Source organism: Mytilus californianus, unplaced genomic scaffold (assembly GCF_021869535.1).
Source record: "Mytilus californianus isolate M0D057914Y unplaced genomic scaffold, xbMytCali1.0.p SCAF_8, whole genome shotgun sequence".
In the NCBI taxonomy this organism is placed as follows: domain Eukaryota; kingdom Metazoa; phylum Mollusca; class Bivalvia; order Mytilida; family Mytilidae; genus Mytilus; species Mytilus californianus.
The window spans coordinates 101596176-101612171 of record NW_026262734.1 but is presented as its reverse complement, the minus strand read 5'-3'; the positions used below and the strand labels follow the sequence as shown (position 1 = coordinate 101612171).

Sequence of the window (15996 nt, the reverse complement as noted above, 5' to 3'; positions counted from 1 at the left end):
TTGAATTGGTTAACATTTTGTTATGCCGGGGACTTGTTTTTCTCAATTGATGAAGGCCGTACGGACTGATTTGTCTCTATTGACGGTCCCTGTTGACTCTATATCTATACTATATTTCTTTATATTGATCAAAAAAGTTGTCACCATGAAGGTCTGAGTTTTCTCCATAGATAGTCCCACGTTGTCTTTAGGCCGGGTTGTCTTGTACTCGGTCCGGACTGGATTTTCTTTGAAATTGGGGATTATACATATTTTCATCCCGGAATAGCCTCAAAATTTATTGCAATATAACCCGAATAATTCAGTCCCTCCCCGTAATCGATCTTTCCTACTTGCGAGGGCCTGAATTCCTTACACGATAAAGACTCTTCACGAATCCTGGATTTTGATTGGCGCCTTGTAGAAGAGGTGACCAATCAGCAATCAGCTCAATAGTATCGAGATAGGTAACTCCCGAGCTAATTCCGAATGATTGATTGAAGATTTTTCAATTGTCAATGCATTCAGGCGTTAATGGAGTAATTGCAGATCAGCGGAATTTAACGACAGAATTATTCGGGTTATGCAATATGATGATTTTTGCATTATTTCATGCGCTTGAGCAAAAAGTCCATACAAAATTTGAAACGAATCAGTAAGGTTGCATACTAGTATATAAATTTTTATGATAGCTATCGTAATATTTAAACGTAATATTATTTAGAAGGTGTATTGCTATTTGCAAGATGTCCGCTTGACAATCAACGAAACGTGTATCGTTGTATCGTAACAGCTAACTCAAGCGCTTGGCTTGAAAATTTTGTGTGATTCAACAATGTTTATAAATGAAGGCCAGTAAAAGGTGAAAATACGCCGCATAGCAGATATGTTTTCAGTAATGCAAAAAAGTAGTGCAGGTTTCCTTTCCTGGGAAATGTTGAATTCACCCGCCTCAACTGCCTTAATAGATAGTGACTGCATCTGCTTTGCAAGCTGTTCCCATTGAAAATTGCTTTGCTTAATTACACAAGTGCAGCCTACACGTAATATGACAACACCATAGTAAACTAAAATGGGTAAATTAAATACAGGAACAGCCATTCAAAAGCTGTCATTTGTTAACAGATGGAAGACGGAGACGCCGAATGACGGAGTGACGACAGACACCAAACGATAGCAACAGCTGACGCTGTTCCTTGGGTCCAGTGAACTCAATCAAAACTGACTGACTATCTAATTAAATATGCATGTTAATAGGAGCTTATTTATCCATAATAACATACAAAATTCAACTACAGTTTAATTTAATTTTGGCGTATGATTATATTTACATGGTTATGAATGTTGGATATAATAAATATTCCGCCATATTTTTTACCCAAGATTCCTTGGCATACAGAATGGTCCCATATTACCGGAACTGCATGTCAACTATCACAACTTCTCATTCATTCTAATGTAAGAATCTAGTCGATACGCGGATATGTCTAAATAAATAAATAAATAATACTATATATGTAATGTCACAATATCACAATACGCTGTTTGAAGCAGATTCTAACTAAGTTGAAAAATTTCTACATCCACTGATAACATTACAGCCACAGCATAACATTTTTATAGTGATAGACGCATACATGTGCGTAATAACGATAACAGTTTGAGGAGGGATGAAAGTGAGTCGTAAAGTTAAATGTGTCATCTTTAGCAACGAAAGCAGAATATTAGATCCTTAAATATCCATTTCAAGGCATTTTGCATTCCTACAAATTCAGAATCAATATTGTCATCATCTGATATTATTCCGTCCATATTTCATATGCTTTCTCCTCAATATAACTTTTATGTGCTGAATATACTTGTAATGATCATCCGAAACGTTCCCTCCAAGACGAATCTTACGTCTGTAGTAGATAATTCTTGGTTTATGCAATAACACAGGAACTTTTTGACTCTTCTTTCGACTGAAAAATATCAAACGGTTTGTAAGTAATCTGAGATAGGCGTCTTGTAGTCATGGTTACTAATAATGAAACGAATTGTCATGGCAACATGTATATATACTTCATCCAAAGCTCTATCACTTATCTTCACCAACAGTCTAACTAATATACATGTACTCCATCGCTGAGCTTTTAATCAAGTCTGAAAAATAGTGCATTTCATTATTAAAGCAAACAGAAAATAGCCAGAGAAAAATCACTAGTGTAAACAAAATCTTCTACTAAAACAGGCATCAAAGTTAGAAGCAGTGCAGCATTAGTTAAACCAGCCAGCGCCAGATGTAAGCAATCGTTTATATCCAGAACTCTGGATAGAAATATATAGTTTATAATCCAAAATTAAATTAAATAGTGGCACTCTTAAAGATTCACATTCCATAAACATTTGGGTTAAATCATCACAAATTATAATTAGAAAATTGTTTTGGTTAGCAAGCATAAGTACATAGCTGGCAGCCGCGTAGCAAATTCCAGTGTGCATTTATCCAAGCATATTGACCTTTAACTTATGCTAATTTTCATCAATACTACTACTATAAGTAATTGCGGAGCCTCTAGATGGTGTCTCCATAGTGAAAGTTGAAGCATAAGTTGTAGGTGTAACAGATACCTCTATTTTTGGTCGTTCCCGTCTTCTCCGCTGGCGTCGCTGTGCTGCTCCATCTGCAATGATGTCATTTCCGCTTCCGTTTTCTTCCGACGCAACACGTTGCATTTGTGATGTTGATCCTTGCAGGCTTCGTGATCTTGTATTTACTGCTTTTTCCATGACTTCAACAATATCTGTTCCCACTGACTTATCACTACCATTTCCAGGTCCTTGATCGGTCTGTACATAAGCAGCCGTAGTAGAAGGTTCTTCTTTTGGTGGAGGTTCATCAGTTTGTGAACTAATTGATGTAGTAAATTTAGGTGGCATTGTATTTTGTGGTGCGTTAGATGCAATCGGTCTTGGTGTATTAACGGTCCCCACAGGTTTATCGCTTTCGCAAAGTTCTCCAAAATTCATAACTCCAGGGACGAATGCAATTTGTTTATTAACAGTGGGTGGTAGATCCCTTAACTCAATATCAGATAAAGAAGAGAGTTTCTCCTGGACTTGCTTTTTCAACAAAAGCAGTTCAATATCTTTACCTTTCAGAACGAGTTCGGTCAAATTACAAGTACTTTTTAAACTATCGACGTTGATCTGCATATCAGTACGCTTCGAAACATAGTCCATAACGTCACTACCATAAGTCTCGTGAAGATCATCAATCAGTTGTTTTTCCTTTGCCCTGATGTCGCTGATGTACTGAATGGCAGAGTCGCGTATACTTTGTTCGGCTGCTTTAATGACCGTATCACATTTTGATAATGCTACAAGTTGAACGTCGTATCCATTGATCTTTGATTTACAATTGTCTAACAACTCTTGAATCGTCTCCTTATACTTAATCACTGCCTCCGAAAATTGGGTTATTTCATGATCTTTGTGCTCGTTGAAAGTGCAGAGAACGCAAATGCATGTTTCACATGGCTCACAATAAAATCGAACTACTTCTTCTGAATGCTCTTTGCATTCGATATCTTTTTCAATTTCTACATCAAAAATGCTATGACCCTTTGTAACTTTTGTTTCCTTATGTAACTCTACGCAAGACTTGCATAACAATTTACTACAATCTAAACATTTTGATGTTGCTTCTCTGTGTTTATGATTGACTAATTTGCAAATATCGCAGAAGGGGAATTTTGAAGGTTTTTGTCGTCCAACAACTTCTGAAAGACCGGAAACAAGGAAATTATCTGGAAGCTTCTTCACACCACCTAGCGGTAATTGGGTCCTTTTCCTACAAAGTGGACAGGTAAACTCCCTGTAATCGCTATACTTTTTGTACGTACACTCGGACATGACATGGTTATCAATACAAGCCTCACAAAATGTATGAAGACAGTCCAAACATTTTGGATTTTTATATACCTCCAGACATATTTTGCAGACGAGGAATTCATCTTGTATTTCTTGCGCTAGTTTGTTTCCGGTTCCTCCGGATGTGGATGATGGAGATGCCGATGACGTACTTGTATTCGCCATATTGTTAAGAGTGTTGTAATCTATTGATGTCGTATGGTAACGTTCTCTTTCCAGCCTTCTTCGATACCTGAAAAGATAATTGTAAATAATTTCAGTTTTCTAACAAGCCATAACTTTTACAAGAAGTTGACTGATATTTTGTCCATATAAGTTATTTGTAGATTTTCTTCAGTAGATACTTTTATATATATAATTTTTTTTTCTTTTATAGTTTTCCAGAGAATTGACAAAATTGCACAAAGACCTAGGGTAGGGGAGATAAATCATTGTGTCAGTAATGAGTTTGTAATTGGAAGTTATATAAGTCTTCGTTTAAGCACACATGTGAAGCAGATTTAAAAAAAGCTTAGAATATATTTTGACAAACGTACATGCCATTTCTAATAGTTTTGTCCTTTAACCTTTTGTCTTCCTTTTTAATTTTCTTCTTTCAACATATTGAAACATTAATGATCATGTAAAAAAAATCTATATATCTGTATCTGTTGCATTTTGGATGCCATTGATTAGTTCAACAACAATGTACGTGTGTATATAATCTCGTCAAGGACGATGCTTCCTTACAAGATTGGCTCCTGTTTGAATGTTCCTGGCAGTTTTTCAAAACATTTGATTACGCCATCAAACTGTGTATACGAATAACTCTTGTAATCTGTAGTATAATGCACAGATATATGTAAACAATTTCAGTGAGTTCTTATGTAAACCTGTTCCCTAAATGAGTTGCAATAATTTTATTCTTGATAAAACATTAGTTGATTTTTTTTTCAAACTATAATATATACCCTGTACACTTGTTGCAGTAAACGAGTATTTTACTAATACTTTATTGTTTGTGTTAGTGTTTTCTAGTAAAGTTAACATTGTTGAAATAAATTGTCCTAACTTTCAGGTCTGATTCACTCATTGTTTAGTGTATTGTTAATTATTATATCATGTTTATAGGTATTTTGACAGACTAGTAACTCCGTCAGAAATAATTGGACAATCAAGCTCACAAGAGCTTGAGATTTGTAGCCTGTTTATTTAATATCGACTTCAGATACAGCTTTGAATTTAATTGATAATTTAAGCTCTCTTTAGTTAATTTGATCCGCGATAAGTATTTTATGCTTTTCAAAGTAAGCCGTTTTATTCGCCAATATATATATATTCGTAGAGTGAAAATTAAGATTCATTCATGAAAACTGCCTTCGAAATTTTTCACAGACAACAGCACCATATTAATATTTTCAAAATTATCTCAAAAATATTTATATATTCCACACAGGAGTTATGTGTCCTGATATAAGCGTGCTACTGTTCCTTAGTTTTTTTCTATCAAATTAGTTTGTTTTACCTTGAAGCGAGATGTGGGTGTTGAAAGCAAAACTACTCTTAAAGATACCAACCCCAAACATAATTCACTGTATGTATGCTCAAAACAACACATTTGTTGGGTGTAAATTGGCCTTAACCCTTTATTGCTAGCTGTTCGATGTGAGCCAAGGCTCCGTGTTGAAGGCCGTACTTAAACCTATAATTGTTAACTTTTTATACATTGTGACTTGGATGGATAGTTATCTCATTGGCACTCATACCACATCTTCTTATTTATATTAACAATTTAAATAAGTATAGGGCACTGTACGAGAACATTGCTGAACTGTGCCAGTAATTCAAGGTCCTGTCGCCAAGTTTAATCATGAAACAGGCTATATTTTCTAGACAATTTCTTTAGTCATGCATCTGGCTTCGAGGCTAATGAGTAGCCCATCCTACGGGATCGTAAGAAGATGATAGATGTTTATATAGTAAACACGTCTAACACGTTAACAGTTTTGCAGCAGAACATGTCTTTAACACATTTGAGTTCAATAAACATGTTTAGCGCTATAGAACACCTTGAAAAACCAGCACAAAAACAGTGTTTATGATTGAGTTCAAAATCTAAACACTTCTTTTAGAGGATAAAATTAGTAAATGATATGCTATAAGTTAAACAATAGAAATAAGTAAAAATAGTAAAAAGCGGGAATATTGTTATAAATGAATTATATTTTCCAGTGGAATGATTCGACAACATGCATACTCATTCTTGATGTAAAAGTAACGCACAAATTAAACAAAAACAACAAAACTTTCCCAGCCTTTTCTAATACTTCTTTTGATACGTTATAGAACCATAGAAGAACAACAAATTTCCGTAAATTGCACTGTTAGTGAGTTAATGTGGTAACATATTTCGTTTTTTTGTTTTGTAAATAAATAAGGCCATTAGTTTTCTCGTTTGAATTGTTTTGGAATTGTCATGTTGTTGGCTTTATAATAGCTTGTTATGCGGTATGGTTTTTGTTCACTGACCTATAGTTGTTAACCTCTACGTCATTTGGTCTCAGGTGGAGAGTTGTCTCATTGACAATTATACCAGATCTTCGTACTTTTAGATTGATAATATTTCATCATGCGCGTAATCTTAATCAGTCAGAAGAAATGGACAGTTACTGTTAGTAATAGTCCGGCCGGAAAAAAAACTGGATGTTGGTAACGGAACCTTTACTGTCAAGGAGTCGTTTATTTAATGTTGTCGTTTCGTTTCGTTGCTGTGCATAGCGCATACATCACACCTCTCTTTATTGATATACCTGTATTCATATCTTAAACTTTTAATATCGTATGTGCTTGTTGAAGTTAACCAAAATAAATGGGGAATGTGTCCATGGGACACAGATGATGCCCCCGCTTGCATATCATATAAAAATATAAAGGGACATAACTGAAGAACGGTAAAAGTGACTCTACCCAAATTTGTACTTGATCTGAGTTTTGTGGTAATAAGTATTGTGTATAAGTTTCATAAAATTTGGTTGAGGCAAACTTAAGTTAGAGAACAGAAACGAAAAATTCAGCAATTTTTCCTTTTGTAAAGGGGCATAACTCTAAAACAGTAAAAGTGACACCATCAAAATTCATATTTGATCTGTATTTTGTGGTAATAAGCATTGTGTATAAGTTTCTTAATATTTGGTTGAAGCTAACTTAAAGGGAAATCACACTATTGTTTATACGCATCGCTCTCGGCGCCACTATAGTGTCGTGACCGTATTATGACGTCGCCGTTTCGAGTCCGTCGTAAAGGTTGCTAATTTCTAAAATGGCGGCCCGCTCAAAGGGACGTTCACTAAATCAAGAGAAAGCAAATGACGTTTTGATTTAAGTGCAAAAAATGAAAATGCTACTCGAAACGGACAAAATGTATGGCAAAAAAATAGCCGAAAGTGGTCTTGATATGGTCTTGAATTACCTTACGATTGGGTTTAATTCAAATGAGTTACTCTCTTTAAATAAAGATATTATTATTGAGTTAGTATTTACATACAATACCATTTATACAATTATTTTTCTTAAAGGTTTATTAATTTCACCGAAAAATATTGTTAGATATTAGAAATATCAACATTTTTTGTTGATCTGGTCTTTATTATTTGTAGCGAAATCCGTCAGCTCAACTTTTTTTTGTAGAAAAACTTTTTTTATTTACTGGAAAGTTTATATTTTCTTATATTAACATATTTATTGATCTCGCAGATTTCTTAGTTTCACGAAGAAAAAAAATATTTAAAAACAAAAGAGATATTTATAACACTTTTTGTCGATCATTTCAGTATAATCAAAGCGTACATCGGCGAATGTGAAATCCGTCCGGTCAACTTTTTTTTTTAGAAAAACATTTTGTTTTACTATGAAATTTAAATTTTCATGTAAGATAACTATTTATATCGCAGATTTCTTAGTTGTATGAAAAAATATTGTAAATATTACTAGTAACACTTTTTGTCGATCAGTTCAATATTGTAAAGCGTACATCAGTGAGTGTGAAATCCGTCCGGTCAACTTTTTTTTGTTAAATATTCATAAAATATAGTCTAATATCTCTAAGGTCTTCAAATATTAAAATAATCTATCAAATAACAAAAAAGTTCTGACTATTTATATCTCATCCGGTCAATACGGGCAATTGTCCTGCAATTAGTGTAACCCAACTGTTGGCAGCGTATCGTCGCGATGCGGTATGTGGGAATATACTGGAAAAAATAACAATATACCAAGAGTAACAGCATGTAAGCGGACAGCTTCCGGAATTTGTAGTTTTCTGTCCAACAGAGGGATGTAAATAAGAACAATGAGTTTCGATGTTCCTTTGGTGTCAAACGCCTCTCTCTCTCTCTCTCTCTCTCTCTCTCTCTCTCTGTTTCTTTTTTTTTTTTGGAAGGGGGGTATGGGGGCACAAACACATGAACACGAGTGATTCGTAGAGTAATCATATTTGTTGAAATATCAAGCGTTATATAAGAATAACGCCAGTTAAACATCACTGTAAAAGAAGCATACAAAATTTTACATCGGTTGCTGTCTGTCGAAATCAAAGAAAATTTAGCACCGTATTATATAGTACATTATACTCAATCTTCCTTTAATGCTTTGTACAGGCTTACATAATTTGGGCACAAAAAAATCATATTTGTAGTATTTCTTCAAACTGTCAATTATAGCGAACTGTACGACCAGCAAGTTAAAAAATAAGGCCGCTAGACGTCAGAGCAATCTGGGAATATCAAACACTATGCCTAGTTATTTTTGTACTATTGATGACCGTACTGCCTACAACAACAACAACAAAAAATCCACACTGTATATTTGGCTTAACAAGACTCCAACAAGAGAAATATTTAATACACACACATGTATTTATGTAGAGTAACATGTCTTTCAGAGTGCTAATCTGTAACCATCACATTAAGGTCCGTCTTGTGAAAGAGTATTCATCTCATATAGAAAAAAAAATTGTGCTGATATTCATGTAATATTTGCCACTGAAAGTTTTGCAAGAATCAAGAAAAAAACGAAAACAAAAACAAGAAAAAACTAGTAGTTCAGATGTTGGTTCGTGTTCAGATCACTCAATGTGATCACTTGCGTGTCAACAAACAGTGATATAGGGAGATTGTCAGATTCCGATCATGACTGTAAAGGACAACCATTTGTTTAATACAGAGGTAGCTGATTTACTCTTGATACCTTGGTTCTTTAAAAAAAAAAGGCCAACATGATATAGCAGAGTGCTGAAAGTGGCACACACAATCAATCAGTTATTTTCCAATTACATGTACCTATCATTAATCAGTTTTTGCAAAAAAAAGTATACAGGCTATACCATACTGAAACATAAATGTGATAAAAGAATATACAATTCAAGAAAGAGAGGTGCACCAACAGAAATTAGAAACTGCAATCTTTCTTTTAATTTCATCGGATCTCAGATCTCAAAATTTTAACTCTTACCAGAATTTATTCTATCTTACAGTATAACTCGGAAGTTTCTAAGTGGAACTCGAGCTTTAACTAGAACTCTTACTCGAATTAACATTCGAACAAAAAATAAAACTCTAAATTTAGCTGGAACTCGAACTCTTATTCTACATCAAAGGTTATCCACACTCTCATTTGTCATCTGATAAAAAAATTCGTAAGGGTTCCACGGAACCCAGTGTCTCGCCTACTTTTGCTGTTAATCGCAGGCTCAACAAAAATGAGAAAAAAAATCAATAAAAATATTCCTCTCGATACTATCTTTTGATTGTAAGAAGCTTCTGTCCAAGTTTGGTATAAATCTAGGATAGTTTATGGATCTAATAAATGTTTTAAAAACTTTAACTGCATACTGTATGTAATGTTGACTGGAAGAAAAACTAAGTCCATTTATAAGTAAAATACGGATAAACAGGTACAAAATTTTGACAAAATATCCTTCGAGATACAAGCTTTTGATCATAAGCAAGCTTCTGTCCAAGTTTGGTACATATCCAGGATAGTTTAAGAAAGTTATTGAAATCTTAAAAACTTTAACCACAGAGTGAATGTATTGTTTCCTAGCAGAAAAACTAAGTCAATTTATAAGTAAAATACGGAAAAAATAGATTTTATTTTTACAAAATTTGTTTCTGGATACTATCTTGTGATCATAAACAAGCTTCTGTCCAAGTTTGGTAGAAATCCAGGATAGTTTAAGAAAGTTATTAAAACTTCAAAAACTTTAACCACAGAGTGAATATTTGTGGACGCCGCCGCCGCCGACGACGACGACGACGACGACGCCGACGCCGCCGACGACGACGACGACGACGCCGACGACGGAATGTAGGATCGCTATGTCTCGCTTTTTCGACTAAAGTCGAAGGCTCGACAAAAAAACTAGAGTTAGATAAAATATATCGACATGTCCACAGAAACACGGATAGATGTAGCAGAACAAGAAAAAAAACTAGATCCGTTTATTACAAATTAAAAGATTTTTTTAAATACATCAACTGGGAACATTATATGTTCCTGATATCAATATGGCGATGTGTATTTCATTGTCAATTAACTCTAAATTATCAGATGCATTGTATTTCTCATAACATACCAACGTTGAGCGATTAATCGAACAGTATATATATATAATAGAATATACGTAATACATGTACATAAAGTTTTAATACACAGGCGATGAACATTGAACATATTATGTACAATGAACATGAAACGATGTATGAAAAATGGGTGCGGGATGATAGAACTCAGAAAAAAATTTGGTTTCCACAGTTCGAATAAATTATGAAGCATTGTGTAATTACGGAACCAATTTTAAATTCCTACCGAAAATAGGTTTCTTTTAAAGTGCTGAGTTTGTGGCATTTTAAACACGGCATTTCAGGTTTTATCTTCCCGGTGCGAATGGACAAGCTAGTGAAATTATGGTAACGAAATTATTCTGCCTGCAGTCTAAAAGGAACGTGTTACTTTTCAGCCCGGATACCCTCAGTCTTCCGAGGTAGAAGATTCTTTATCTGGAAGCCGAAAATTATTTCTATAATACGGCATGAGGCAAACATTCGTTTTCCCCATACAACAAATGCAATTAAAAAAATGAGATGACTTCAACTTTGACAATTACTTTATAATAAACTGTTATTGTATCTATGTTTAACGATTCGATAGATTGATAAAGATATCAATGAATAATCAAAATACCTTAAAAAATGTTCAAAAATGATATAATATTTTGTAGTGAAAAGGTTTAATTCAACCCAAGAGTTGCAAGAAATGCTGTTATGCCAGCAACGTCGTTCTATAACGTTAAAAGGTTATAGTTCCCGCCAAAATTTAATAATAAAGATTATTTCCGTTTTAGCGGATTTAAAACATCGGTGACCCCCCTTTTTTATTTATGCTTTCAAAATCTTCCCTGAAGCTGCAACTTTTGCAGAAGTTTGAAGGGAAAAACATTAGTAGATTTTTTTTATTTCAAGAAAAATCTATTATAAATAGCAATTAAAAATGGCGGAAAATGTTCAAATGTCTTCAAAAATAAGGAAACCGAGACAAATAAATGTTCATAAGGTACAAGTTACATTTGACTGTTTTTGTTATTCCAGTTAAACATAGTTTTTCAATAAGTTTGTCTTTTTTTAACAATTTAGAGCGGTATTTCTATATTTCGTTATAACGCGATTCCTTAAGTTTTGATGACGTCATATCTCGAAAACAACATCGGTGACCCCAATTTTTATTTCGCCTAAAATATCTTAATAAGTATGATCTGTCTACATGCAAAATTTCAATGAATTATTATTAGTAGTATAAATAGTGTGATTTCCCTTTAAGTTAAAGAACAGTAACGAAAAATTCAGCAACTTTTCCATTTGTAAAGGGGCATAACTCTTGAACGGTTAAAGTGACACCACCAAAATTCTAACTTGATCTGTGTTTTGTAGTAATAAGCATTGTGTATAAGTTTCATAACATTTGGTTGATGCTAACTTAAGTTAGAGAACGAAAACGAAAAATTCAGCAATTTTCCATTTGTAAAGGGGCATAACTCTAGAACGGTTATGATGACACCACCAAAATTAAAAGATGATCTGTATTTTGTGGTAATACGCATTGTGTATAAGTTGCTTAATATTTGGTTGAAATAAACTAAAGTTAAAGAACGGAAACGAAAAATTCAGCAATTTTTCCATTTGTATAGGGGCATAACTCTAGAACGGTTAAAGTGACGCCACCAAAATTCTAACTTAATATGTGCTTTGTGGTAATAAGCATTGTGTATAAGTTTCATAACATTTGGTTGAGGCTAACTTAAGTTAGAGAACGAAAACGAAAAATTCAGCAATTTTTCCGTTTGTAAAAGGACATAACTCTAGAACGGTCAAAGTAACGCTACCAAAATTCGAACTTGATCTGTGTTTTGTGGTAATAAGCATTGTGTGTAAGTTTCATAACATTTGGTTGGGGCAAACTAAAGTTAGAGAACGGAAACCAACTTTAGGACGTACGTACGTACGTACGTACAGACAGACAAGGGTAAAACTTAATGCCCCCTCCGCCACGGCGGGGGCATAAAAATCAACCATGCATTGCCTGGTATCGCGGCCAATATTTACTCCCCGGCCGTCGGGATTCCATACCATTATGACTGACTTCTTTTAATATGAATAAAATGAGATGTGGGATAGAAGTCAAGAGACAGTTACCAAAGGACAAAATTAACCAAAATATATCAATAAACAGTCTTCAACATATACAGCTGTCTACACAAGCTCCAAACTTTCCAAGTCTAATTAATTTTTTTTAAATTATTAAAGCTCTGCAATTAAAACCCAACTTTCCAAATAAAAGAAAATATCAAGACATAACATAAGACAAATACTGGCGACGTTCTAAGGACAACTACGAACACATTTATTACTTTTTCTTTCAAATTTGGCGCTAAAATTGCAAAGCCTATTAGCAAAAAATACTACCACATAGACATATTGCTAAACGTGACATAAAAGTTATGGTGTATTAGTTAGTTCATGACACTAGGCGTGCTAGATCATAACACACACATGATAAAAAAAGCAATGTAACAGCGCTTTAATTGCTGTTCTTCATTTCGAAGTCACAGTGAGGCCTTCAAAGTGGAGCACCGCCTCGAGTGCGGGAGGTTATTGGTTCGAACCCCATCTGGGTCAAACCAAAGACTTTAAAATTGGAATTTCCTGTTTCTCCGGTAAGCACGCATCTTTAAGGAGAAAGATTAAAGACTGGTCGGCTCAGAGTCAGAATAATGTGTCCAGGTAGTTTGCGATGTCATCCTGCGGACATTTATCTTGTGACTACTCGGGCTCAGCGTGTCGGTCTAAAGCAGGATGAATATATATGCATGTTACATTTCATGTTCTCGTTCTGAATATACATTTAATTTGCCGCAGAACGTTAATGGATCAAAACTCTTGCTCACTGCGAGTCCAAGACGGTCCCTAGTCCCCTCACTGCGAGTCCTAGCCCAACTACATAGCTGCTGTGTCATATTGACAAATTATTAATCATACCTTGCAAAGAAATCTAATAATTACTGTTATAAAAGGCACGAGAATCTCACTTTCAAATTTCATGTCCATACAAACATGAAAAAAAACAACAACGGGGCATGTCAAGATATAATTAATTTCCTTTACATGATGTGCTTATTGTTACTAACATACCTGAAAAATGATGACTTATTTAAAACCGGAAGCTGAACCGCCATACCGTTACGATAAAACTTTTCCATGGCGACGATTTGAATTTTCGAAATATAACTTTGAGTCCACTCTATCTCACTTAAATGTTTTTAAATACCTATAGAAACTACTTTCATTGTGGTATTATTAACTAAAAGTATTTAAATCACACAATGGTTGGACGAAACATCTTTGGTCTTTCAAAAATATAACCACTGTTGTCGGCAGAGAAAAGGTACAATTACTGACAAAACAGACGTTCAGTCTTCAGACGAAAACAAGGGCAGATAACTTGTTTGTCATGCCCTGACGCAGAATAATGCATTGACGAATCCAGATATATAATTTTGCAGTCTGGTATTCTTTAAGATAAGACAAGGTAGAAACACCAACAGCTTAATCTAAGACATCCTTGATACAAGATAGCTAATATTAATCAAATGTACTTCCATACGTCATAATTTTTATGCTTTTTGTTCTTTTTTGCAATATCTTCCTATTGTGTATTGGTATTATGTAAACTTGAGTGTTACAGTCTTGTGTAATTGCAGTGTCAATTTATTTTTGTTTTTCTACATTAATAACCAGCAGTGGTAATGTGTAAAACAAAAGTTTATTTTTTTTAAATTTTGGTTAATACTGAGACATTTTACGATAACTGGCATTTGATTTATCGAAAAAGGAACATTATTTGAACGGCAAAGTCCTATGAAATAATAGGGATATCATTTTAGTTGTAATTTTAAATCATTCAACTAAATTGCACTGAAAGCAGAAAGCAATTACAGATCAATCAAGATAAAAACAATCGACAACACAACTAAGAGGCGTTTTGAAAAGATTCATAAACGTGCAGAGAGAGTGACACTCTTCACGCGGCATGGTATTCTACGACCAGACGTGTCTGCGTATTTATGCATCACGCAACGCCAAATGGAGGTCCCATTTTAGCAGGTTTTTTACTGAGAATTTCAAAGATGAGCATACATTAGACTGTGCGGTATGGGCTTTGCTCATTGTTGAAGGTCGTACGGTGACCTATAGTTGTTAATTTCTGTGTCATTTGGTCTCTTGTGGAGGGTTGTCTCATTGGCAATCATACCACATCTTCTTTTTTATATTATAGTTCTGTATACGAGTTAACTCTTGGATTGACACCTTTGAGGAAGATTATCCTCTATGGTATGTACAGTGATAATGTTTAAATGTCTACCCTATAACAATGCCCTTTGGTATGTATGGTGAGAATGTTCATAGGTGTTCCCTGTCACGATACTTTTGTAAATTATGAATGATTAAAGGACAGTCCCTTTAATAAGCTTCTTTTAATTAATAATAATTTTCTTATAATCATTTATAATCTTCTTTTAATTTATCATGTTTAAATTCCTGTTAGTTTCTGTAAGGTTCCTCAAATTAAACAAGAATTATAGGGAATACCTTCCACCTGCAATTGCAAGCACCTGTTCATGCAAAATATTCCTTAGCAGTTTCCGTTCAACTTGCTTATCTTAGATAACCTATCATCTTTTCTTAGCAGATGAGATTGATAAGGGCTTTGTTACCCACTGATTATTGCACGACCTTATAGCTTCAACGATGGACGCGAGATATACTCATCAAGTTATAAGAGGGATTATTTTTGTCCACGTAAAAGTGTAAAAGTTGAGAATACTTTTAAAACGATATACGCTTAAGAATAAAAGTTAAGCATTTAATGATAAAATGAATAATATTTTTTTTATTTATTTCATCCATAAATTTATAGTTCTATGTAAAATGTATGTGTTATTGCATAAAGTTCAATAAGTAAATTAAACAGAGTTTTTGTTAGTTTATAGTCAATAAGCGTGGCACCAAGCCAATCTTCAGAACGTGCGGCTTCTTGTCAGTGCAATGAATGTGTCATCTGTCTTATCATGTAAACAACAAAAGTTACACAACATTCTGTTTTGATACATGTATCCATGATTAAGTGTTCAGTCAACGAAATTGTTTTGGTCAAAATTAGACTAAGATATCGAAAGTAAAACCAATAGAAAGATATACGAGTTATGGTGATGATGGATGGGTGTTTAACGTCCAGTGGCTAATTAACTACATAATTCAGGACGAGAACTTTATAATCCGATATTTAAACAATCCCTGCTTTGTACGAGACCGACATGCAGAGCTTGATTTGTAACGTGCTAGTTCAAAAGATAACAGTCCGCACAATCTGATTAAAGTTTATATCTTTATATATCACAACTCGCTTGCTAGTTATTGAGTATAAGAATAGCGAAATCAGAAATCGATATTTTAATAAGATTGCATTTCGAAGGAAGACATGTCACTCTACCCGGACATATTATTCTGACTTCAA

General features: G+C 34.1%; 1 protein-coding gene across 6 annotated transcripts in view; it reads right to left on the bottom strand.

Annotated features, from left to right (window-relative positions):
- Window positions 1-1263: 1263 nt before the first annotated feature.
- The window catches only part of LOC127711614 (tripartite motif-containing protein 45-like), a 32179-nt gene continuing 17446 nt past the window's right edge, over window positions 1264-15996 (bottom strand). For 4 of the 6 annotated variants that reach the window (XM_052217712.1, XM_052217715.1, XM_052217713.1 and 1 more), the window contains 2 exons: window positions 2593-4126; window positions 1264-1943 (listed from right to left, as the gene is read on the bottom strand). In XM_052217712.1, coding sequence (XP_052073672.1) covers window positions 1905-1943; window positions 2593-4126 — 1573 coding nt within the window. In that variant the 3' untranslated portion in view covers window positions 1264-1904. Of the gene's footprint in view, window positions 2125-2592; window positions 4127-13613; window positions 13881-15996 lie in introns of those variants that run through there. The other 2 variants (XM_052217711.1, XM_052217714.1) reach the window with 2 other exon arrangements.